Consider the following 24,940-nt stretch of genomic DNA (forward strand, 5'->3'; position numbering starts at 1 on the left):
TTAAAACAAAGTCTGAATTCAGTCAGTCACCACGGCCTCTACCCTTACTGAATTAAGGTGAGACCAGTGGCCATGGCTCCGTCTATGAGTCTTTTAAGTGTGGTAAAATTTACAGAATCAAACTCGTCTTGGTTTGACCGTGGCGACGGTCTAAGTGCGAGTAGGTCAGAAATTTCTGCACAACGTTAAAGGACATAGTAACGATCGGAGGGCCATAAATCCTAAACCGTAACTCGGATTAAGACGAGTCCTATATGAAAAGTTATATACTCGAAAAGATCTATCTAAAAATCATGGTTAGAACATCCCAGGTCTGATGGTCTGTTACAGAAACGTCAGGTCAGTAGGTTTTGGACAGAAACAGTAAGTTTAAGTGAGTTCCGGTGGTCTTGGTGCTTGATGTTCATCATGGTTCTCATCCTTGATGCATATAGCTTCAAGTGTACAACTCATTGATGTATCTACATCCTCGTAACCAAGTCTTGACCATCATAACCCTAGTGTAAGTCTAAGACATGAAGCACAACTCACTTAAGAGTTGCATGTAGTTTGATGAACCAAAGTTACATCAAAGTCTTAGGTTTGACACTTATATGAACTATAAAAGAAATATTGAACTATAAACTTGAAAGTTAGCTAACTAATCAAGATCATAAGTAGTAGAACATAGTTCTTAGTTTGATCTTGAAGATCCAAGACTCAAAAGTCTAGATCCAAAGTTATATTTAAAGAAAACTTATTTGTGTGTTCTTGAACTTTCAAAGTTAACTTAATTTGTTCAAGAGATATGAGATCAAGACTAACTTGTAGTACTTGATCATATAAACTAACTACATGAAATTAAAGTGCATAAATTGAAGAAGTAAACTTAAATAAACAAGAAAAGGTTCATGGTTGTTCATACTTTAAAGATTCAAACCAAAGTTTGATCTTTAGAAAGTAAACTTTAAAGTTTACTTCATGAGCTTCAAGTATGTCTTTAATCAACACATGGAACTTGCAACTTTTGAAACAATTGAAGTAGAATCATAAACTAGTGAGTTTATGTTCTTGTGTTCTTGAAAATACAAGATAATAGAAGAACCAAAACTAGAAAGTTAGGTTCTTGAAAGCTAGTAAGTAACTACAACAACAAGATGAAACAAGTAACAACAACAAACAAGAAATCAAACAAGCAAGTAACAAAAGATGATGATGATGATTAAGTGTCTCTTGGTTTCGGTTTTTGTAAGAAAAAGAAGAGAAGAATTGCTTCAAGTTTACTTACAAGAACTAGAGAAAAGAGAGAAAGAATGAGAGAAAGTTCAAGTATTGTGTGTGTGTGTTTTTGAGAGAGTAAACTAGTGAATGAAGTAGTGAAGGAAAAAAAAAACAAGACCCCTTCAAGGCCTTCTAGGCCTACGGTTTCTGCAGCAACAAAGAAGAGGAAGAGAGTTGTTTTATGGTTACTCGTATGCAAAGTTCATAAAAGGTGGTTACTTGGTGTATGTGCATGGGGATAACAAGTTAACTAGATTCCAATCCTTACAAACTAACTAGTTACCATTTAATTGATACTTACACTTTGAAAGAGTGGGCTAACTAAGCCCACTTAAAGGTAGGGTGGGCTTACAAGTCTTAATTCATGAGTCCATTAACTAATCAAAGCCCAAGTTTAATTAATAACAAGTTAATCCAATTAAAGCCCAAGTAACTAACTAATAGTCTTAGTTAATTAAAATGATTAATAAATTTAATCATGAATGTAAATAATACTTGAAAATATTATTCGTGAAAGTTCCGGGTGTCACAAAGACGTTTCGGGCACTTAAAAGTCAAGTACGGGCAATCATGGTAACATGTGAATGTAATAACATACATTCGTTTAATCACACGTATTAATAATAATAATTATTAATAAATAAACGTTGGAAATTCCAAGGTCGTTACAATTGTTCATACCGCAGTATAGAAATCACTGATGTACAAAGTGTGAAGAATAAAGAAGTGATTCTAGTATTTTTTATTTCAAGACTATATTGCTTGTGGACAAGCAACGCTCAAGTGTGGGAATATTTGGTAATGCTAAAAACGAACATATATTTCATAGCATTATCCCTCAAGAAAGACAAGCTTTTAGTTGCAATTGTTCTATTTACAAGTGATATTCGTTTAAATAATAAAAGGTGAAGACAAAAGACAGATTCAATTTATTGATGAGAAACGTCTCAAAATTACAAGAGTACAAGACGCAAAATGCAAAGTACAAGATATTAAATTTTACGCAAGGACGTTCGAAAATCCGGAACCGGGACCAGAGCCAACTCTCAACGCTCGACGCAACGGACTAAAAATTACAAGTCAACTATGCACATGAATATAATATAATATATAATTAATTCTTAAAATTATATATATTATATTATTTAATAAAACCGTCGGCAAGAAGCAAACAAACGAATATGAGCTGGAATTCCAGGCCATGCGATCGCATGGCCAGAAGGCACAAATGCCATGCGATCGCATGGAGCAAAAAGATTGGCCACATCTATAAATTTCGCAGTTTTCAGCCGATTTATACCACACCATCTATCCTCTCTATCTCTCAACGTAATATATATATATATATATATATATATATATATATATATATATATATATATATATATATATATATATATATATATATATATATATATATATATATATATATATTATAATTATAATTTTAATTTTAATTTAATTTTAATTTAATAATAATAAGGGTATGTTAGTGAATGTTGTAACGGTGTAAGTCGAAATTCTGTCCGTGTAACGCTACGCTATTATTAATCATTGTAAGTTATGTTCAACCTTTTTAAATTAATGTCTCGTAGCTAAGTTATTATTATGCTTATTTAAGCCGAAGTAATCGTGATGTTGGGCTAAATATTAAAATTGGGTAATTGGGCTTTGTACCAAAATTGGGGTTTGGACAAAAGAACGACACTTGTAGAAATTAGACTATGGGCTATTAATGGGCTTTATATTTATTTAATTGAATGATAGTTCGTTAATTTAATATAAAGATTTACAATTAGATGTACCTATAAATAACCATATACACTCGATCGAACACGATGGGCGGGATATTTATAAGTACTAATAATCGTTCATTTAACCGGATACGAGAATGGATTAATAGTCAATGGACTTATTAAAACAGGGGTGAATTACATACAAGGAAAATTGGTGTAATTATAGTTTAAGTCCCCAATTAGTTAGAATATTTGACTTCGGACTGTAATTATATAAGAATAATTTGACGAGGACACTCGCACTTTATATTTATGACTGATGGACTGTTATGGAAAAAAACCAGATGGACATATTGAATAATCCAGGACAAAGGATAATTAACCCATGGTAATAAACTAAAATCAACACGTCAAACATCATGATTACGGAAGTTTAAATAAGCATAATTCCTTTATTTCATATTTTATCGCATTTTTATTTACTGTCATTGTATTTAATTACACTTTTAATTATCGTACTTTTTAATTATCGCACTTTTATTTATTGTCATTTTATTTATCGCACTTTTATTTATCGCACTTTAATTATTGTCATTTACTTTACGCTTTAAATTAAGTTTTATTTTTAATATTTTACATTAGGTTTTAACTGCGACTAAAGTTTTAAAATCGACAAACCGGTCAATAAACGGTAAAAACCCCCTTTTATAATAATAATACTACTTATATATATATATATTTATATATTTACAAATATAGTTTTAAAATATAGCGTTAAACTTGGCTAGCTCCATGTGGAATGAACCGGACTTACTAAAAACTACACTACTGTACGATTAGGTACACTGCCTATAAGTGTTGTAGCAAGGTTTAGGTATATCCACTTTATAAATAAATAAATAACTTGTGTAAAATTGCATCGTCTTTAATAGTATTTCCTAGTAAAATATAAGCTATTTCGTATACACCTCTACGCACATCAGACTACTATCGAACGGGTATTAGTTAGTTTCTTCTCCTTAGAAGAAACTAAATGTTAGCTATGTGCCACCTTCGAGTCATTTTTAGGACAACTTAGAGAATTGAGACGTTGATTTAGCTGGCTTATTTGATTTTCAAGACTACTCAAGTGATTAGTCATGACTAAGTCAGCTGCGTCTTGTCTTGCTGTGATCATATTGATGATTCACAGTAGGACATCGTATGGACTTATCTCTGGTGGGGTAGTGGTTTTGGTAGGTTGGTTGTGCGGATGAGCTAGGATCTTATCAGAGTAGACAACAGAGTCCTCACATTCAGCCTCGTATACCTTGGCCGGATGTAGGTCAGTACAATTCTGGCATAATTGCACTTGAGACACATGTTGTGGGAGTTTCTTTAGCTCTACAACTTCTTTTGGTGAGGTTTTTTATTTGGTCCGAGAGAAATTTGATGGTTTTATTTTCAATAGGATCGGAGGCAGAATGCGATGTTACTGATGAAATGTACTCTTTCGTGTTCCAATCGTGATGGTGCATAGTCATCTCCTCGATCAATATCTAGGCCTCATCGACAGTGAAGTTCATGAAGTTACCTTGAGAAATAACATCAAGAGTAGACTTGTTGTTCTGATTCAGACCTTTGTAGAAGGCTAAAATATGAACAGAGCTCTCAAGACGGTGGTTCGGGCATCTTTGAAGCAAATGTTTGAATCTTTCCCATGCAGAGTGATTCATCGTATGCTTGTTGAAAGTTTACGATGTCATTCCTAAGTCTGAATTGTTTTGATGGGGGAAAGTACTTGATTAAGAAAGTTGTTGCCATTTCCTCCCATGAGGTGATAGAGTTGGGTTCTAACCCCTCGAACCAGGTTTTTGCATGAAGAGTTAAGGAATATGGGAACAGATACAGATGAACTACATCTTGTTCAACCCCTTTTTTCTTATATGAGTTGGATAAGGAGAGGAATCTATCTAAGTGAGAGTTGGGATCATCAATTGGTAAGCTGCGGAACTGGCAATGGTTGTGAATGAGTTGTATGATTCTATGCTTAAGTACAAAAGATGCTCCGTTAATCTCTGGATAGGGTATATGTCCTCCTCGTCCTTCTAACGAGGGTTTGGTGATGTCAACGAGAGTGATGCGTGCGGCCATCATCGAAGTATCGGCAGGTAAGTGTGGATCTCGTCGAATGGGTATAATGTATGATATCAGATATAAGAAAGGATGTATCGAAAGAATTCTTAGTGGTTTAAGTAGGTTAAACTATCCTAAAGGTTCACTAATAAGGAAGTCCATTTAAACTTTTTAATCAACCTAATTTAAGCTAATATTATCTAACCTAACTACGGTAAACTAGTAACTTCTGATAAAGCTAGTCTCAGTCAAAAGGGTCTCTTAAAAACTAACTAATCTAACAGGCTCCAAATCGTACTACCGCTCCCCGGCAGCGGCGCCAAAAATTAACTACTCCTATGATATGCCCAAATCGGACGGTTTATTTATGCGGTGTCATTAGGTCTCAAAACATCAATTCAAGATATTAACAGAAGAAGTTGATTGTTTAATTTATATATGCTGGGCCTAAATCTATTATTCCTTCCTATGGGTTAGCAAGGGCAAATATGACCTAGGGTCGTATTTTGAGCGTTCGAATTTGAAACAGAGCTTATTCAGATGATTTAGTGATTAAGATGGGTTTGTACACAATTTAGTATCCAAGACTAGTGGCCAGGTACACCTTGTGTGGAGAGGCATGATCCTTTTGGTCCCAATAAATTGGCGACTGTTCGGAAAATCCACCAACCAAGTCTAACCAGTTTATTCTAGACACCACTTTATCTGGAATATCAAATTGTGTAAAGGCTATAGTTGGGTTGATTTGATTTATAATTGTATTTAAATTATTAAAGCAATATAATTAAAATAAGCTAGCTAGTATGCAACAGCTAAGGATAGAGAAGACGTGGTTCACCATGATTTAAGAAAACGTAACATCAGGATGATTGTGAGACACTCATTGGATAGATATACCTTGGTGTAAACACTAGATTCCCTACTAATTGATTTCTCGATTAGAATGTCACGAGAAACTAGGCTATCGTGATTCTGATCGGATGGACTATGCTCAACTCCCGACACTTTATCTGGTTTAAGGATATAAGCGGCCCATCTTGGATGCAGTGCATACCTTGGGCGCACGAATAAAGTAGCATAGCCATATATATAAAATATCTAACATTTCTTAACACCTTAGTGTATCACCCAAGTGAGTGGTTATGATTGTGTTTCAAATTCCTTTCTATGGTTTAGCAAAATCTAAGGGTTTGTAGACATATTAGAACATCGGATAGTTCTCAGTCATCCTTAAAGATTTATAAGCTTAGTTTGTATTGTAGTGCGTTAAACTCCCATTTATGATTTAAACCAGCCCTTACTTAAATCTACCCAATAAATCCCTTAGTTATCCACCATGTACTACACTTATAGTGGTTCCATAGCTTCTAACCTTGACCATGCTCAAGTGGTCCTATAGTATATCAACACTGTATTCTGCTGTTGCAACAGTATTTCCTCGAGTCTTATACTCTTGACCAATGTCTTGATCTGGTCCTATGGTAATTCCCCATGTACTTTATAGTATTTCCGATGGGTTCATACCATGACCAATGTATAAACACAGATAATTAATTACCCTGTAATTGTCGACTTTATAAAAGGTTTTAATCACGTTTATTGGTGGAAGGATGACAATAACGAGGTTTAATATCATAGACAGAAAGCGAGTACGAAACGATAATCATCCCTAACTAAAATTATCAAATCATGGCAAACAATCAAGTAATTACTCACACATCATGGCAACAAGCATTAATATTAATAAATCACAAACATCAAACAAGAATATTATAATAAATTAATAAAAGAAAAGGATAGATGTTACCGAATAATGTCGTCAAAATAACACTTGTATTTCTTTATAATATCCATAGCGTTACAATGCTTGATAGCTTCTACTACTAACTACATACTAATCTCCTATGATCACTAGAGAGCGACAGTAGAGAGACATCTACATTATTCCTAATCCCTGTACTTTTCTCTCTTTAGAATCTACAGAGAGAAAATACAGAGAGAACTAATCTCCTACTGATCACTAGAGAGTGATAATAGAGAGATATTTAGAAAGAGAAGTGAAGAAGGAGTGTGTTGAAATGGTGGGATGAAGCCCCCATTTATAGGAAATGTTTGGTGGCAAAGTTGTAAATAAATGGCAGAAAAATGACTTGCCACTGGCAAGCCGTTTGGCAGGCCGTTTGCCAGGGCAAGGCGTTTTTGATGCCCGTTTGCTGGCAAGCCGTTTTCCCTTATGGCAGGCCGTTTGCTGGATCATAACTTGTCTTTCACCGTTTTCGCTCTAGAATCTTCGTTTTAGCTCCGTTACGATTCTTGCGCCTACGTGTTCATAATTAAATATCCTACAATATGAGATTAAGTAAATAAAATTTTCCAAAAATTATAAAATAAGTTATTTAAACGCGAGTTAATCGTCTTAGCCGGTTTTGCTCGTTTTTACCCGTTTTTCATTCGTCTTTAGTGATTCTTGAAACATAGCCTTTGTAATGACATAATCTACCAAAATGAAGTAAATAAATGCTTATTTAGATGATAAAGTCAATTACTTTATCATAAATAGGGCTAATATCGGGGGTAAAAAAGTAACTATTTAGCCGATATCAAATATCCCACACTTAGATGTTGCTTGTCCTCAAGCAAACATCTCTTTTATTTTGAGTTCAAGGATGATTCTGAGGTTTCCGTTCTATTATTCAAGTGGCTTGTTATTTATTATAAGAGTAAAATCAAACAAACCGTCTTCTAAAAGGGTAGAAACTATCTCTGCAAGCGTGAGCGGGAGTTACATGACTTTGGCTTCCTTACGCGGGTCACTCAAATCAATCAAGTCTTTGGGGTTCCCTATCAATCTATGAAATGAATTCACTCATAGCTAGTCATGTTGCAAGTATTGTCATAGGCTTGACCAAGAATCAAATCTCCACCGATTAGATAAGGACGACACTGATCTTCTCCCTAATCATTCTTTCAAGAGGAAGAGCGGGTTTAGAGGTTGTTTGCAGAGAAAAGTGAAGGTTTTGATATGGCGAAAAGGGTGATTCATGAATCATTGAAATTTAGAGAGATTCGATAGATTTCAGTTTCATGAGAATATACTTTTTCTAGGAAAGATAGTACTCTATTTTTGTTGAAGAGTTCCTTTAGAGGATGTTGATTTTTAGCGAAGACTTTGATTCATTTCTGCAATCCTCCTGGGTCACAATCTTCATTTTTCTCGGGGATATGTGCTTTTATTTGAAGAAATTTCTCTTCTTTATTTTTTGAAACTTTACTCAACAATTTTTTTTTTATTTTTTTATTTTTTTTTTCATATCCCATCTTCATAACTTTGTCTATTTCTTCTTGTGCCCAGAGAGAAAGGTATTTCACCAGAAATAGGTCTTTTTGACCTATAAAAAATAATCTGGAATTTCAAAATTTTTTATCACAATTACTATTTTTCTTGTCATAAAAGCCTACGTTACAATATTTTATTGAGACATGTATTTCGTATACATATGTAACATAATTAATCCCGTAAAGAGAACCCATATTTGAATAATAATAATATAATAATAATAAAGTTTGCTCTAAAATTGAGTATTTATATTTTTAATAATAATTATTAGTAATAACAAATGTCGCTTTAATTTTTAAAAAAAAATTAAATACAATTATTATATGTAGGTTGTACAATATGCTTCAAAGTTTGTACAATTTGTTTTAAAGTTTGTGCATATGATCATGGGGATGTTTTATCATAAGGTTATACATAATGCTTCAGATATTGTATATATATATATATATATATATATATATATATATATATATATATATATATATATATATATATATATATATATATATATATATATATGGTCATAGAGGTGTTTTATCATAAGGTTGTACATAATGCTTCAAATATTGTACATACGGTCATGAGAGTATTTTATCATAAGGTTGTACATAATGCTTCATATATCATAAAATTAACATGTTAATACTTTTATTAAATATATATAATTATTTTAATGACATCATCATGAAGGGCTTAGAATTTTTTTCTTAATTTTTAATTTTTTAAACTCGAATAATTCTTATTTATGACATCATCATTTTAGATATTTATATTATACTATAGATAGATATTTTGACTAAAATATATTGTTATACATTTAATTAATTGAAGTATATAACAATATACTAAAATTAATTGAGTTTTTCAAACAATTATCCTTTTCGAGTTAGTTTTTTAGTTTGCGAGCTTTTGTTTGGTTTAGGTTTTAGTTTGCTCAGTTGTAATGGTTTTTTTGTTTCAAGGAGGTTTCATTTTTTATGAACCTCTTTTTGATTTATAAAAGTTTCATGTTTTTCGCTAAAAACACACACACACATACACACACACACACACACACACACACACACACATATATATATATATATATATATATATATATATATATATATATATATATATATATATATATATATATAACACAAAGTTTTCGAAGCTTGTGGTTGAAAGTTATATATATATATATATATATATATATATATATATATATATATATATATATATATATATATATATATATATAATTATTATTATTACTGTATAAAATATATATTAATTAATATTAAATTAATAGATACTCCGTATATACTTTCAAATTGAGATCTATTACTCCGTATTTCATAATCATTCTATTATTCCGTATTCTTTTATGAATGTAACCATTCTATAACTATGGAATGGGTACTTAGTACAGTAATATAAGAAGTTCAAAATTTTTTCATTATCTTGCTTACAGTTATCTTCTTTTTACAAAGTTAAGTGATTTTATTGAATATATTATATTACTTACGTCTCACCAGAAGTGTCTTTATTCAAAAAATAATTATATATAATAATTGTAAAATATTTTACCACCGTCCAACGCACTGCCTTACAACCAACACAACAGGCTCTTAAACTCAAAAGAAGTATCTTTATTCCAAAAATAATTGTATATAATAATTGTAAAATATTTTACCACCCTCCAACGCATGGGCTCTAAAACCAACACAACGGCCAACGAGCTCTTAAACTCAAAAGAATAATGAAAAAGATATTAATTGTGAGAAATAAAAAAAAATTGTAAACCTTAAGTTACTAAAAACACTTTTAAAATTTGTCAACACCACGGAATCTTAAACTCAAAAGAATTTTTAAAATTTTTAACACCACATGCTCTTAAATAATTATTATACTTAATCTATTTTTTTAGTATCGCTATTTATATACCAATGTGAACTGCAAATTACATTTTTTACACGGTTTTTTACACACCCGTGCAACGCACGGGCTCAAAAACTTGGTGTATATATATATATATATATATATATATATATATATATATATATAATAGTTGTTACTCCTTTCATCATAGTTAAAATGTCCACTTTAATTGAGAAAAAAAAATGATAAACCAAAAAAAAAGCAATTAAAAATAGACAAAATAAAACATTAGATCAAAACCAAAAATACATTGATATTTAATATTTATAAATAAAATACACCATATACGTAATTTATGTAATAAAAAAACAAACATAAGTCAACGTAATTAAAATGTAATACTTTCCAATGTGAGATCGTTGGATGATTCATCCATGTTTGAATCCTAACTTTTAACAATATTACAATAGCTTCAATATATCTATTCTATACATTATATAAAGCACGTGATAATAATTCTACGTGTCAACTTTTGGTTAATTCCTGCCACATGTCAACTCCCTCTTTCTTTATGGCACATGTCAATCTATTAGTTATTTTCATCTATTAGTTAATTTATTAAATTTCTTAATTTAATTTTATATACAGATTTCAATATATAAAATATATATTATGTTATAATATGATATTATTATTATTAACAACGATAAATGTTATAATTATATTAATAATATTATGCTTGTAACTAAGAAATTGTTTTATACGGTCATAAATAGTATTGTTTTAAACGATACATTAATTTTAAAATAAATATTGATAATATATATATATATATATATATATATATATATATATATATATATATATATATATATATATATATATATATATATATATAAATGGTCATATATTGAAAATCATTTACAATGTATTTTATTGTAATAAAATCATAAAATACATATTTCTTTGTTAACATTATAGTATTATTTATGAATGATATTTTATACTATAAAATTAATTTATAATTTGTGCATAAATTTAAAAAATTACGTTAATATAATATTTGTATAATATTATATAAATACACGGGCTCATGTTTGTCAATTGAAGTTAAAATAGTTATTTGATAATACTTATAGATATTTAAGGAATTAGTTTTTTGGGTAAAGGGTTACCCCGGCAAATAATATAAATAATAAGAATGAATACATGAAGCACAACTGCTACAAGTGAACCTTGCAGCCGAGCAAAACAAACAAACTAGCAATCTAAATGAACACTGGACTACTAGACAAAGAACCACGACTAGCATATTAAGCAATTTGCTAGTACCTCTTCATACGTTGTACATTTTGAGATGATTTAAATCTGATAGACATCAATTTTAATCTAATATTAGACCAGATAGTCTCAAATAGCTGTTCAACTGTACGCCATTTACCTTTGAATAATCGAACATTTCTTTCATGCCATAAGTAGTACACCGAAGCTGATAAGCACAACTTCGCCAACACCATTCTTGAGGAGTTGTGATTCGATATTCCCATCAGAGTATCTCTACAGCTCTTCCAGTCGTAAGCCACCAGATCAATTTGAACAAGCATACGAACCTTCTGCCATAACCTTGCCGAGTAGGTACATTCAAAGAAAAGATGGGAATGAGAGTCCATCACGTTATTACACAACGAACATTTAAGCACCTGATTGGGTCTACGCTCCCATGCTTTCAATCTATCTTGCATCTTCAAACGCTCGCCCATTAGTAACCACATGACAAACGAATGTTTTGGAATACATTACAAAAACTAAACCACCCTAAACCACGGGACCACAGCTACGCGAGGTCGAATAGTGTCCCAAATTCGAGACACTGAACAATCCATCAATCGATTATCACTATCTTTCCAGCATAGTTTATCTTCATGATTGCTTAACAAAGGAATATTAATAGAATTCAATGATGGATACACCTGCAACCAACCAGTCGGCCAGCTAGTACCATTAGCCAAGTCACAAACAGTTTCTTTCATTGTGAAGCCTAAACTTTGAATCTCATTAGTTGGAATAATGTCAACAATAGTCCCAATCGAACTCCATGAGTCAAACCAAGCAGAAACGTTTTGGCCATTTCCTATCTTATACACAAAATATTGTTTAACCAGAGGACGTATACGAAGAATCTTACGCCAACACCATGACAATCCTGCCGTTATAGGAACATCCCAAAAGCTATACCTCTTCAACTTGTATTCGTGGATCCAACGCACCCAAAAAGAATCCTTAAAAATAGACAACCTCCATATATGAGAAGTCATAAGAGCCACATTCCAATGTCTCAACCTTTTAATACTTAGCCCTCCCTCTTCTTTTGGTAAACAGACATCATCCCATTTAACCTTAGCTTTGCCACATTTTAACTCACCCTGGCACCATAAATATCCCTGAAGTAATTTCTCAATATCCTTGATAATAGCATTAGGAAGAATGAACGCCGAACACCAATATAGTTGCATTGCAGTTAGAACAGAAATAATAAGTTGAACTCGACCAGCAAATGATAGGAACTTGTTTTTCCAGTCGCTTATTCAATTTCTAACTCTATCCACCAATACCTTACAATCCCTATACATCAAATGTGTAGAAATTAAAGGAACACCGAGATATCCAATAGGCAAAGATCCTTCTTCAAATGGCAATGTTTGCAAAATAAGATTCTTTGTAAAAGCCGTAACATTGCAGAAGAATGATGTGCTTTTTGGAAGGCTAGGAGTCAACCCAGAACACCGCTTAAACTCTTCTAACGAATCTCGAATAACCTTTATAGAGGCTACGCTAGAATGAGAAAATAAAAACAAATCGTCAGTGAAACATAAATTAATAATCTGCATTTTATCACACTTCGGGTGATAACGGAACCGACCTGCTAGGGCAATATTCCTTTTCAGCATCAGTGATAAAACTTCCATTACAAGAGTAAACAAATACGGCGACATTGGATCACCTTTTCGCAACCCCCGCTTTCCTTTGAAAAACCCATGAAGCTCCCCATTACCACAAATAGTGTATGATGTGGTTGTAACACAGGCCATAATCCATTTAATGTAACACCCTAATATCTATTGTACATAAGTGTAAATATAGTACATAAAGCGTGGGAATAATTCTGGATTTAAACAGAAGTCGGATTCTGTTCAGGCCTAAGTGCGCTCAGCGCACACTTAAGGGTGCGCGTGGCGCACTCCAACTGTAGCCGGGTTCTGCCTGATTAATTAGATATTTTGGAAGGGAATTGTGGTAATTTCACTTAGGGGACGAGTTAAGGCCACCAGATCAGTGGGTTGGGAGTCATAACTCCACTTTCAACCACCAATTTCTTTCTACTTTAATTCTAGTGAGAGAAACCCAAATTTGAGTGAGAGAAAGCTCAAGTAAAGGAAGAAGGAGCTAGTTTCAGGTCTTAGCTCTGGTTATAAGGTTGTTCATCTCCTCTCTAGCTACATTTTGGTTGTGGTGGAAAGTTTTAATTTTGATTTCCTTAATTTAATTTGTTTAAGGGTTAGAACTTGGGTTAGTGATGAACATAAAACCTTTTGTTGGTGATTTTAGGGGTTTTGGGTAAGATCGAGTCAAGAGGACTCAAGAATGACTAACCTAGGTTTTCAAAGTAATAATCGGTGTTATTGAGTCTAAAATGGTTAGTTATTCACTAGCTCACTTGTGTTGCTAGTAAAATTGGTTCTAGGATTTATGGTTGACTTGAAAAGGGTCAAATGGGTGGGTTTGACCTAGCGGGATAAATTGTGTATGAAAACACCCTAGTTATGTGTTGATGGAAGTCTTAGAACCTTAGTCACTAGCTTTTAGTGATTAGTTGTGGGTCTCGACCTTTAATGTGCGATTCTAGTGCAAATGGGTCATAAATGCACTAGTGAGGTTAGTTGGTGGGTAGTCCAACTTATTATGTGAATTAATTGGGAATTAATTGTGTTAGGTGACTCGCTTTGAAGGTTACAAGTTATTTTTGGAAATCTCGCCAAGTCGACAAGGTGAGTGGAATGATTATACATGTGTGTATATAATGTATTTACTTGTACGAGATTCGATGTGGGTTTAAGTTCGGGCGGTCGATACCACATCGAGTCAATATATGATATGGGTTTAAGTTCGGGCGTTCGATACCATGTCATATGTATGTGTGTGGGCGTGTAGGGTGGGTTTAAAGTTCGGGCGTTCGATACCACATTACACGTGACGGGTGGGTTTAAAGTTCGGGCGATCGATACCACTCCGGGGTTAGTGTCATAATTCGTTGTGCGTTAATAGTTATTGGGAACACCGATGGGAAATTCTAAGTACCATTCCTTTGTACTATTGGTTAACCATGGTTATGTGTTTGTAGCGTGGCACTTTATATTATTCGAGTTATATATGCTATTGTTTGTGCTAGCTTGTGATCTTGGAGATTTAGCGTTATACCTTGCGTTGGTATGTCATTTAAATTTCTAGCGTGTATGAGGTAATTGTGTATGTGATTGCAAGTAAGTAGGTTATATATGTATGTGTATAATTATTGCATTCACTAAGTGTTAGCTTACCCTCTCGTTGTTTACCTTTTTAGGATCCGGCTTGGATAAGGGCAAAGGTATTCGCTTTGATTAGTAGCTCTCGGGGGTTTTAGCTTTTTGGAAGTTCGACCAAGATTTGGGTAGTTTAACCCCAAACACCATGCTCTAGTGACGTTTGGCAATTAAACTTTTTGTGGTCGAAACTCGTATTTCGTACTTAATGGTATTTTGGGCATATGTGGGCCCCGCAATGTAAAACTCATTTTATCATTGATTCGTGCTAGTTTTACTCATACTAATATGATGTGAAAAGCATTTCGTCTAAAAATGATGGTAAGTGGTAGATCTTTTTACGAAAATGGAACAAATTGGACAGCGGGCTGCCAGGCCCTGTGCGTGCCACGCACAGGAAGGGGTGCGCGCCGCGCACCCAGCCTGGGCAGGCCTGCTTCGAATTTTTTTTTTATTTTGCAGTTTTGGTTGGTTAACGGGTTGGGTCGTTACAAGTGGTATCAGAGCATGGTCTAAGGGATTTAGGTGACTTGAGATAGGCGCCTAGACTTAGACTTTTGTGTTGTTAAATTATATGCGGGACTTGTAGGACTACGGGTCGGTGCGGGTTTTGATTAGTTCTTTGGTGCATAGGTGGACTAACTATGCTTATGTTGTGACATAATAATCATGTGTTATTATTTTGAACATCAAGCAAGATGATTGTGATACGTTTAAGCATGGCATGGCATGCGAGCGTAATAGTGAGTCGCGACCCCTATTACGGTTGCAAGTCAAGTCAAGCAAGGATGTGCAACAAGTATCAAGCTAGATGTGGTGTGTGTGCGGCCATATGCATAGGTATATATGTGTATTAAATTGTTGGTGATGTCTAATCCATTTTTAAACTTTAGAATGAAGACGAGAAACAGAACGGATACGAATGGCAATGGTGGTCCCTCTCATGTAGAGGAAGATGAGATGACTACCAAGATTGAGACCACTTTAGAAAACTATGTTTCGGTTTTCTCACGAAGGGTTAAACAAATATTCGAAGAGTCGGTTTTAGAACAAATTGTCGATATGATTCAAGAACGAGTGACCAATGCCGTCAAAGAAGAAGTTGAAAGGAGGTTTCCTAGACCTCAAAATGGGGGCGAGTTGGAGCTTAGCTATAAGAACTTCTTGGTGACTAAGCCTCCTCACTTTCACGGGGATCCCAACCCCATGAAAAGTGCGGCTTGGATCTCCGATGTTGAAGGTTGTTTTCGCACGACCGAGTGCCCACCTGAGAAAAAGACTAGGCTTGCTACTAGTTTGTTGAGGGGCCATGCTAAAGATTGGCTCGATGGTAAAATTGATATGGTGGGTGATGCGGCTTTTGTGGGGTTGTCTTGGGCGGAGTTCAAGAAGGAGTTTTTCCTCGAATATCGTACGCAAGCGGATCTTTCCAAATTGCGCAACGAGTTAAGGAACATGCGTTAAGGGTCTTTGGACCTAAACACTCTCAAAACCAACTTTCTCACCAAAGCGCGTTTTTGCCCCGAGTATGTGGGGAACTTGATGTTATGCGAGGTGTATATAAAATAGCTTATATTTTTACAAGGAAATACTATTAAATACGATACAATTTTACACAAGATATTTATTTATTTATAGAATGGATATACTTAAACCTTGCTACAACACTTATAGGCAGTGTACCTAATCGTACAGTAGTGTAGTTTTTAGTAAGTCCGGTTCGTTCCACAGGGAATCTTTTAACAAAGCTTAACGCTATATTAGTTTTATTTTATAAAAATACAAATACATATATAAGTAATATTATTATTATAATGGGGGGTTTTTACCGTTTAATGACCGGTTTGTCTATTTTAAAAACTTTAGTTGCAGTTAAAACAAAATGTAAAATATTAAATAAATAAAAGACTTAATTTAAAGCGTAAAGTAAATAACGATAATGAAATTGCGATAAATAAAAGTGCGATAAAATAAACATGCGTTAATTAAAAAGTACAATAATTAAAAGTGCAATTAAATACAATAACAATAAATAAAAGTGCGATAATTAGAAGTGCAATTAAATATAAAATAAAAGAAATTAAATATGAAATAAAATAATTATGCTTATTTAAACTTCCATAATCATGATGTTTGACGTGTTGATTTTAGTTTTATGCCCATGGGTTAATTGTCCTTTGTCCTGGATTATTTAATATGTCCGTCTGGTTTTTGTCCATAATAGTCCATCAGTAATAAATATAAAGTGCGAGTATCCTCGTCAAATTATCCTTATACCCGAAGTTAAATATTCCAACTAATTGGGGACTTAAACTGTAACAAGATTTTAATACTTTGTTTAATAATTACACCAGGTTATCGACTGCGTGTAACCCAAGGTTTTAATACTTTGTTAACAATTATGCCAAGTGTCCTTGTACATAATTTCACCCCTGTTTTAATAATTCTAGTGACTATTAATCCATTCCCGTGTCCAGTTAAATGAACGATTATTCGTACATATAAATACCCCGCCCATCGTGTCCGATCGAGTGTATATGGTTATTTATAGGGACGTCTAATTGTAAATCTTTATATTAAAATTAATAAACTATCATTTAGTTAAAAAAATATAAAGCCAATTAATAGCCCATAGTCTAATTTCCACAAGTGTCGTTCTTTTGTCCAAACCCCAATTATGGTACAAAGCCCAATTACCCAATTTTAGTAATTAGCCCAACATCATGATTACTTCGTTTTAAATAAGCATAATAATAACTTAGCTACGAGACATTAAATTAAAAAGGTTGAACATAACTTACAATGATTAAAAATAGCGTAGCGTTACACGGACAGAATTTCGACTTACACCCTTACAACATTCGCTAACATACCCTTATTATTAGAAATTAAAATTAAAATTAAAATTAAAATATATATATATATATATATATATATATTACGTATATATTGAGAGAGATATTGAATTTTTGATGATAAAAATGATCAGAATTCGTTTGCTTTTATAGGGATTTGAGTCCAGGGAAGCTCCGCGACTCGCGGCATTTTTGCTCTTCAAACTCCGCGAGTCGCGGAGTTTGAAATTCCAGCTCACTCCATTTTGGCTCCTTTCTTGCCGACGGATTTTTATATAAATATAATATATATATAATTTATATAATTAATTATATATTATATTATATTTATATACATAGTTAACTTGTAATTTTTAGTCCATTGCGTCGAGCGTTGAGAGTTGACTCTGGTCCCGGTCCCGGATTTTCGAACGTCCTTGCGTACTACTTTATATCTTGTACTTTGCGTTTTGAATATTGTACTCTTGTAATTTCGAGATGTTTCTTATCAATAATTGGAGCCTCTTTGATTGTATTTTGTACTTTTGAGCTTTTTGGTCGTTTGCGTCTTCAATTCGTCGAATCTGTCTTTTGTCTTCACCTTTTATTATTTAAACGAATATCACTTGTAAATAGAACAATTGCAACTAAAAGCTTGTCTTTCTTGAGGAATAATGCTATGAAATATATGTTCATTTTTAGCATTATCAAATATTCCCACACTTGAGCGTTGCTTGTCCTCAAGCAATATAGTCTTGAAATACTAGAATCACTTCTTTATTCTTCACACTTTGTACATCAGTGATTTCTTTACGGCGGTATAAACAATGGTAGTAACGATATGGTTTACAGTCCCACATGACTATAAAAATTTAGATCCTTTAGGAAATTGGATCTTTATGAAAACATTTGATCTTTTGAAAATTAAATCTAGTTTTTACCCTAGATAAGTTTTTCGGAATAACCCTTCACCGGTGTTTGCAAATTCTTTTTGTGGGTTTGGTGGGTTTTAGATTTGAAAATTTTGGCTCAAAACTTATGGTTTTGTGTCACCCACTTGCTAACCTTGTATTAGGAAAGCAACACGTCCAGTATACTTGCTCCGTATATTACCTTTCGGTAAACTACCGTCCGGTTGTAAAGGAAAGCGTTGAACAAGCAACTGTTAAGGCAATATCCCCTGACATGCTTTTGATTATGGTCTATAACATGTCGGATGCAATTACTATCCTTTGTAGGAACAATAGTAAAGCTCACCCTTATAATTTGTCGGTCTGGCACAAGGTCCTGTCTTTGACCATGCTATGCAACCACCGTTCTTACGGTTGACACCCGATTCAGTTCAGGTGACCTAATGAATTCCAGGTGAATTCCTAAGATTTTACGTTCAAAGGTAATGAACGCATTGAAAATAGAGTTTTCAGAAAACAATTCGGTTTTAATTTGATCAAAATATTTTCTCGTTCAAGCTCGAGTTTAGATATCATCGAATTCCATGAGTTTGTAATTCTCAATCTTTAAGGTCAATCTCTAGGATTGAGTAATATCAGTCTTAAAAGCTGATTTTTGATCTTTAAGGAGATTATCCTTTCTGGGGATCTAATTCATTAGTCTTATCAAGCTAATTTGCACGGTGCCCCCCCATTGTACGAGATAAATCCTTCTCATGGTTAGGATAAATCTGACCACTTGGCGACCCTGTTTGATGCTGAGGTCCGTGGATTTCCTGCTGATTTTAGAGATGACTTTTCTAGATTTTTCGTCAGCCTACAGCTGGTCTGGATGACAACTTCATGACCTAAATCAAGAAGCGTGTTTCTTTTTCGGAAGACTTTACTTCCTTTTAATGATGGAATTGATTCATCATGTAGATCCATCTTTCATTATAGTAAATCGGGTAAAACAGTTAATTTAGTCCAAAACAAAAGTATTTTCAATTATTTGTTACAGAAATATGTGACATATGTTTAAAATAACTTGGTAAATTTTCCCACACTTGGCTTTTATTTTCCTTTTTATTGTCCTCTATTCCATTTTAAATGAATTTTAACATTTTGGTTTTTTTCTCAATTTATGTCCTTTCCGAGGTAACAATAATTTCGGTGTTAACACCTAGTTTTATCGTTCATAAATATGTATAAACATGATTTTGAGTTCATTTAATTGAAAATTTTGAAAAATTTTACTAGAATTGGGTAGTCAGTATATAAGACTAGGGCTGTTCTTTATTATCAGAGAGCACTAGATTCTAATACAACTACTACGTTACTAGTATTTTTAATGGTAACCAAGTGTTTAAGATAAAAATTTTAAAAATTCGAAAGAATTTAACCCCTTCCCACACTTAAGATCTTGCAATGCCCTCATTTGCAAGAAATCAGTAACAATTTAAATTATTGAGGGTGATTAGTGTAGAAATGATTAAATTTTACCAAAGTTTCCAAACATATTGTTGTTTGTGTTGAATGATAAATGGTGCACATCATTTGTTCATTCCGTGTTGTTGTTATTTCACATATATTTTGCATCTTGTCGTCAAAATTAGTTGCTTTTGCTGAACTTAATGCCAGTCTTTGAAAATGCGTTGTTTTACCCTGTTGTGTACATAAGATAAACTGCAAACATATATAAATATTTTTGAAGTTTGGTATATTACCCCACATTCAAAAATTATTAAAATCTAATAATAAAAGTTAGAAAATTATAAAAACTATTACAATATTAACATAAGTATTAAATGTATCAAAATTACAAATTATAAAATAAATAAAACTAAGTAGACTAGGGATGATACTGATACCAGTAGGGGTTCCATGCATAACCGTATGTGTTATAGAATGCTTCGGCTGGGTTATACGTAGGATACGGTGGTTAGATCTCTATAGATCAGGGAGGAAATACGGGCGATGGAGTAGGAATATAGTTTCTACCTACATGTTGGAAATGAGCTATGATTTGGTTTTGATGAACTACCAATCTTCAAATGCTCTATGTCTAGCATTTTCATACTCTTGTGAAGCTATAAACCTTTGCATTTCTGTCATTTCATTTCCCCCTCCCACATTACCTGGCTGTTAGTTTCTCTCAACCTGTGGATGTCTACCATTATATCGTACTGCGGCGTTATTTCGCCTCTTCAAAACTTTAGCACCATGGTATACATTTAAACCAATTGTATCGCGGGGTTTTGGTTCTTCAATTAATAATCCCCCCGACTTATATCCACATTGAGATACTCAGCAATTAGTGTAATAAATATACCACCTCCTATTATACTGTGCGGTCTCATCTCCCTAACCATAGCTGATAAATAATAACCCACACAATACGGTATACTTACAGCGCTTTGTGGGTCTCGAATACACATATGGTAAAACAAATCCTGTTCATTTACCTTTTCCTTATTCTTACCTCTTTGTGTAATCGAATTAGCTAAAAACCTATGAATTACTCTTAACTCTGCTCTATCTATATCCAAATAAGAGTAATTTCCCCCTTTAAATCGGTGATGGCTAGTCATTTGACTCCATACACCATGTGTATCAAAATTTTCATCAATCTTTCTACCATTTAATATCAACCCCCTACAATTGGCAGATGCTAACTCCTCAAGCGTATATATACGTAAGGCCTGAGCCATGTCTAGTAAAGACATGTGGCGCATTGAACCTCCTAACAAAAATCTAATAAAAGATCGATCGGTTAAACTAGCTACCCGATCATTTATTTCTATACTACACAACAATTCTTCACACCATACATTATATACAGGTCTACGCATGTTGAATAAACGTACCTAATCGTTAAAAGTAGAATTACCATACCTCTGCGTAAGTAATTCCCTAATTGGCCCGGCCAATTCTACGGCTTCTAATGGTTCCCATTCTATTACCCTAGGTACTTCAACAGCTTTAGAATGAAGAGTATGCAAGCCCCTTTGGTATTTTGGATAATCTATCCAAAGTCTGTCAAATCTCAAGTTCGGGTGCAAATCTTCCAAGTGCATATTAGAAAATGTCATAACTGGATGAGATATATCTTGTTTGTAGTAGTTATCCACCTCCTGTTGTTCCGCATTCTCAGCAGGAGCATTGCGAGCTTAGGATGAAGATTCACCCCTTTCAATCTGCAAAACACATCAAACACAATTTTTGTGCATCCAAATATGCATTAGTGTCAGCAAAATCATCAATCAAAATAATTACAATGACATATCCAATTTATATCAAACTTAAGCTCATTTTCATATTTTTTTCAAATCTACACTTTTTCAAATAAGCATATACGAAAATGTTTGCCAAGTTCATAAGCATTCAACTCAAATTACATGTCAAAATAATTATTACTAGCAATTAAACAAGTTTCAAATGGCATTATCTCTCAAAAATTAAGTTCATGAATTTTAGAATTGAAAAAGTCCACTTTAATTCTCAAAATCATGTTTAGGCTCAAAGTTTGGATCATTTAACTACCTAAACATGTTACACTACTTATTTTAGCAACAATTCATGACAAAAATCGGTCATAACCTGTTTATATCAAAAAGCCCCAAATTTGCTCAAGAACACAAACCCTAGATTACTCAAAATTTGAAGTTTAAGGCTTCTAATCATGTTAAATAGCATCAATCTAGGTTATACAAGCATAATACATAAGAAATTTAAGCATAATTACACTAAAAAGCATCAAAATCGATTTGGGTAAAAAAAATTGCTCAAGAACACTAATTTTCGGATTAAATGGTGTTTAGGTGTAGAAATTTACCATTTTCCTTGAGTAATTCCTTGATAGCATCCTTCTTAACATGATTTTAGTAAAAGATTTAATGAAAAACGGTGAAAAATTGTGAATTTCGGAGGTTTTAGTGTGTGTTTTTCGGGTGTTTTGTTCGCAGTTTTTGTGGAGTGTGTGCAATCTGATCTGCTCTGGCGTTTTTATTTTTTTCAGTATTTTGGACCCTCCGCGAGTCGCGGCGTTTGGCTCTTTCAAATACCGCGAGTCGCGGTGTTTGTTTTTTGTTTTTTTTTTAAATAAACCTTAACTTATAAAACAAATATAAAATAAATTTAAAATTTTGTTTTCCTTTGTTTTAGGACGAGGTCATTTCGGATCGATGTCCTAGTCCGTCCTTCGACAAAAGTTTAAAATTTGTCTTTTTGTAGCGATTGTTTTAAAAGCTAAGATTTTTGGGTTTTTTTAATGTTTTTGGCATACTTTAATTCAATAAGATTAAAAATAATGATAATAAAAGTTCTCGTCCCTCCCTCGGGTAAAGCAATTTCGGTTCAAAGACCTAGTCTTCAACTTACGACGAATTTTATAAATCATATTTTTAACTTAGCGAAATAAAGTAAATTTTTTTGTTTTTAAATTCACACCACTTAAATTTAAAATGCATAAAATAAAAAATTCATATTATAAATTCACACCAAACTTATATTATATTTTTGTTGTTATACATACAAACTTAAAAATATTAATTTTTTAAATATTGACAAACTTAAATATATTGATTTTACAAAGTTTACAATATTAATTTAAGATTTATATATTAATTTTAAAAACATGGTAAAAATAAAATTAAAAATCTTTTTGGCTTTTTATCCCACTTTAATCAATCAAATATTATCAAAAACATACGCCCCTCTTTTCGGTAAAGTAATTTTGGTTCCATGACCTAATTTAACTCATGACGAATTTTTGAAATATTTTGTGTTGATTGATTAAAGATATTTATACCTTAAGAATAAACGTTAAATTTCGCAGTGATGTAATAAATTTTTGTATGATATCAATAATTTCGGTCGCCAAACCTAATTTTATTCAATACCAATTTAATACTTTATAGCGAACAAATTAGCTTTTATTATCAAAAGGTTAAAAATGAAAATAAAAAATAAAAACTGTACAGACTTACCTGTGAGATAGTATTCTTAGTGATATGATCTATCCCATTCATAAGATAGTCGGTTTAATTGATTTTCCATGGCTACATAGGCGTAACCTCGAGCATTCAGTGTTTTTTCTTCTAAACATATGAACGGTCCGTCTCTGCATAAAGTAACAAATTCGGTGTTTGAATAGGTTTGATTATTTGAACATTTACCTCCATGTGACCATTTTCCGCATTTGTGACATCTTTCTAGGTGTAGTGCTCCCTTTACCAAATTGTAACTTATTATCTTCGCATCTGGATTCTTTTCTTACTCCGTCCAATCTTTCTCTGATTACTGATACTATTTCACTCGGAAGTGTCATTATTACGTTTAGTGATCAAAGCGTGTAGCATTAGACCATGGTTTAGTTCACAGGAAGTCTTCATTTCGTAAAAACCTAAAAAAATAAAAATTCAGAATGGGGGGAGAAGACTAGTTCTTTAGGGTCTGCTAGGGAAAGACCATTCGGGTTCCATTTTCGAGAACTACACGAAAACAGAAAATCTAACTCTAACAGAAATACATAATATCCTTTAAAGACTTGATTCTCCCCACACTTAGTTAGCTGTGGTATCTAAATTGTGATTAACTTCGTTGTCGACTTCTATCAGACTATCTATGTAATGTTTAACTCTATGACCATTAACTTTAAATTCAATTCCATTTGAATTTATTAATTCTATCGTTCCGTATGGGAAAACTCTTTTGACTATGAATGGTCCAGACCATCTTGATTTCAATTTTCCAGGAAATAGCTTGAATCGTGAATTGAAAAGAAGAACTCTGTCTCCTTCTTTAAATTCTTTTAAACTTCTGATTCTTTTATCATACCATTTCTTCGTTCTTTCTTTATAGATTAACGAATTTTCGTATGCTTCATGTCTTAATTCTTCTAATTCGTTTAATTGATTTAACCGTAGACGTCCAGCTTCATGTAAATCAAGATTACATGTCTTTAAAGCCCAAAATGCTTTGTGTTCAATTTCTACTGGAAGATGACATGCTTTTCCATAAACGAGTCTAAAAGGTGTGGTTCCAATTGGAGTTTTGTAGGCTGTTCTAAAAGCCCAGAGTGCATCCTCCAATTTAATGGACCATTCCTTCGGATTTGATCCTATGATTTTCTCTAGAATACGTTTTAAACTCGGTTGGTATTTTCAACTTGTCCACTTGTTTGTGGATGATATGCGGTGGAGATTTTATGAGTTACTCCATATCTTTTAAGAACTTTCTCAAGTTGATTATTACAGAAATGAGTTCCCCGATCACTTATTAAAGCTTTCGG

The 24,940-nt window shown here is 33.0% G+C and overlaps 2 protein-coding genes across 2 annotated transcripts; both read right to left on the reverse strand.

The window, feature by feature from the left end:
- Positions 1 to 11,633: 11,633 nt before the first annotated feature.
- LOC139864232 (uncharacterized) lies at positions 11,634 to 12,068 on the reverse strand. The gene has a single exon (XM_071852812.1). It carries the CDS (start codon positions 12,066 to 12,068, stop codon positions 11,634 to 11,636), a length of 435 nt encoding a protein of 144 aa, XP_071708913.1.
- Positions 12,069 to 12,113: 45 nt separating this feature from the next.
- On the reverse strand, positions 12,114 to 12,821 carry LOC139864233 (uncharacterized mitochondrial protein AtMg00310-like). The gene has a single exon (XM_071852813.1). It carries the CDS (start codon positions 12,819 to 12,821, stop codon positions 12,114 to 12,116), a length of 708 nt encoding a protein of 235 aa, XP_071708914.1.
- Between the last annotated feature and the right edge of the window lie 12,119 nt (positions 12,822 to 24,940).

The sequence above is a fragment of the Rutidosis leptorrhynchoides genome, chromosome 8, assembly GCF_046630445.1.
Source record: "Rutidosis leptorrhynchoides isolate AG116_Rl617_1_P2 chromosome 8, CSIRO_AGI_Rlap_v1, whole genome shotgun sequence".
NCBI lineage: Eukaryota > Viridiplantae > Streptophyta > Magnoliopsida > Asterales > Asteraceae > Rutidosis > Rutidosis leptorrhynchoides.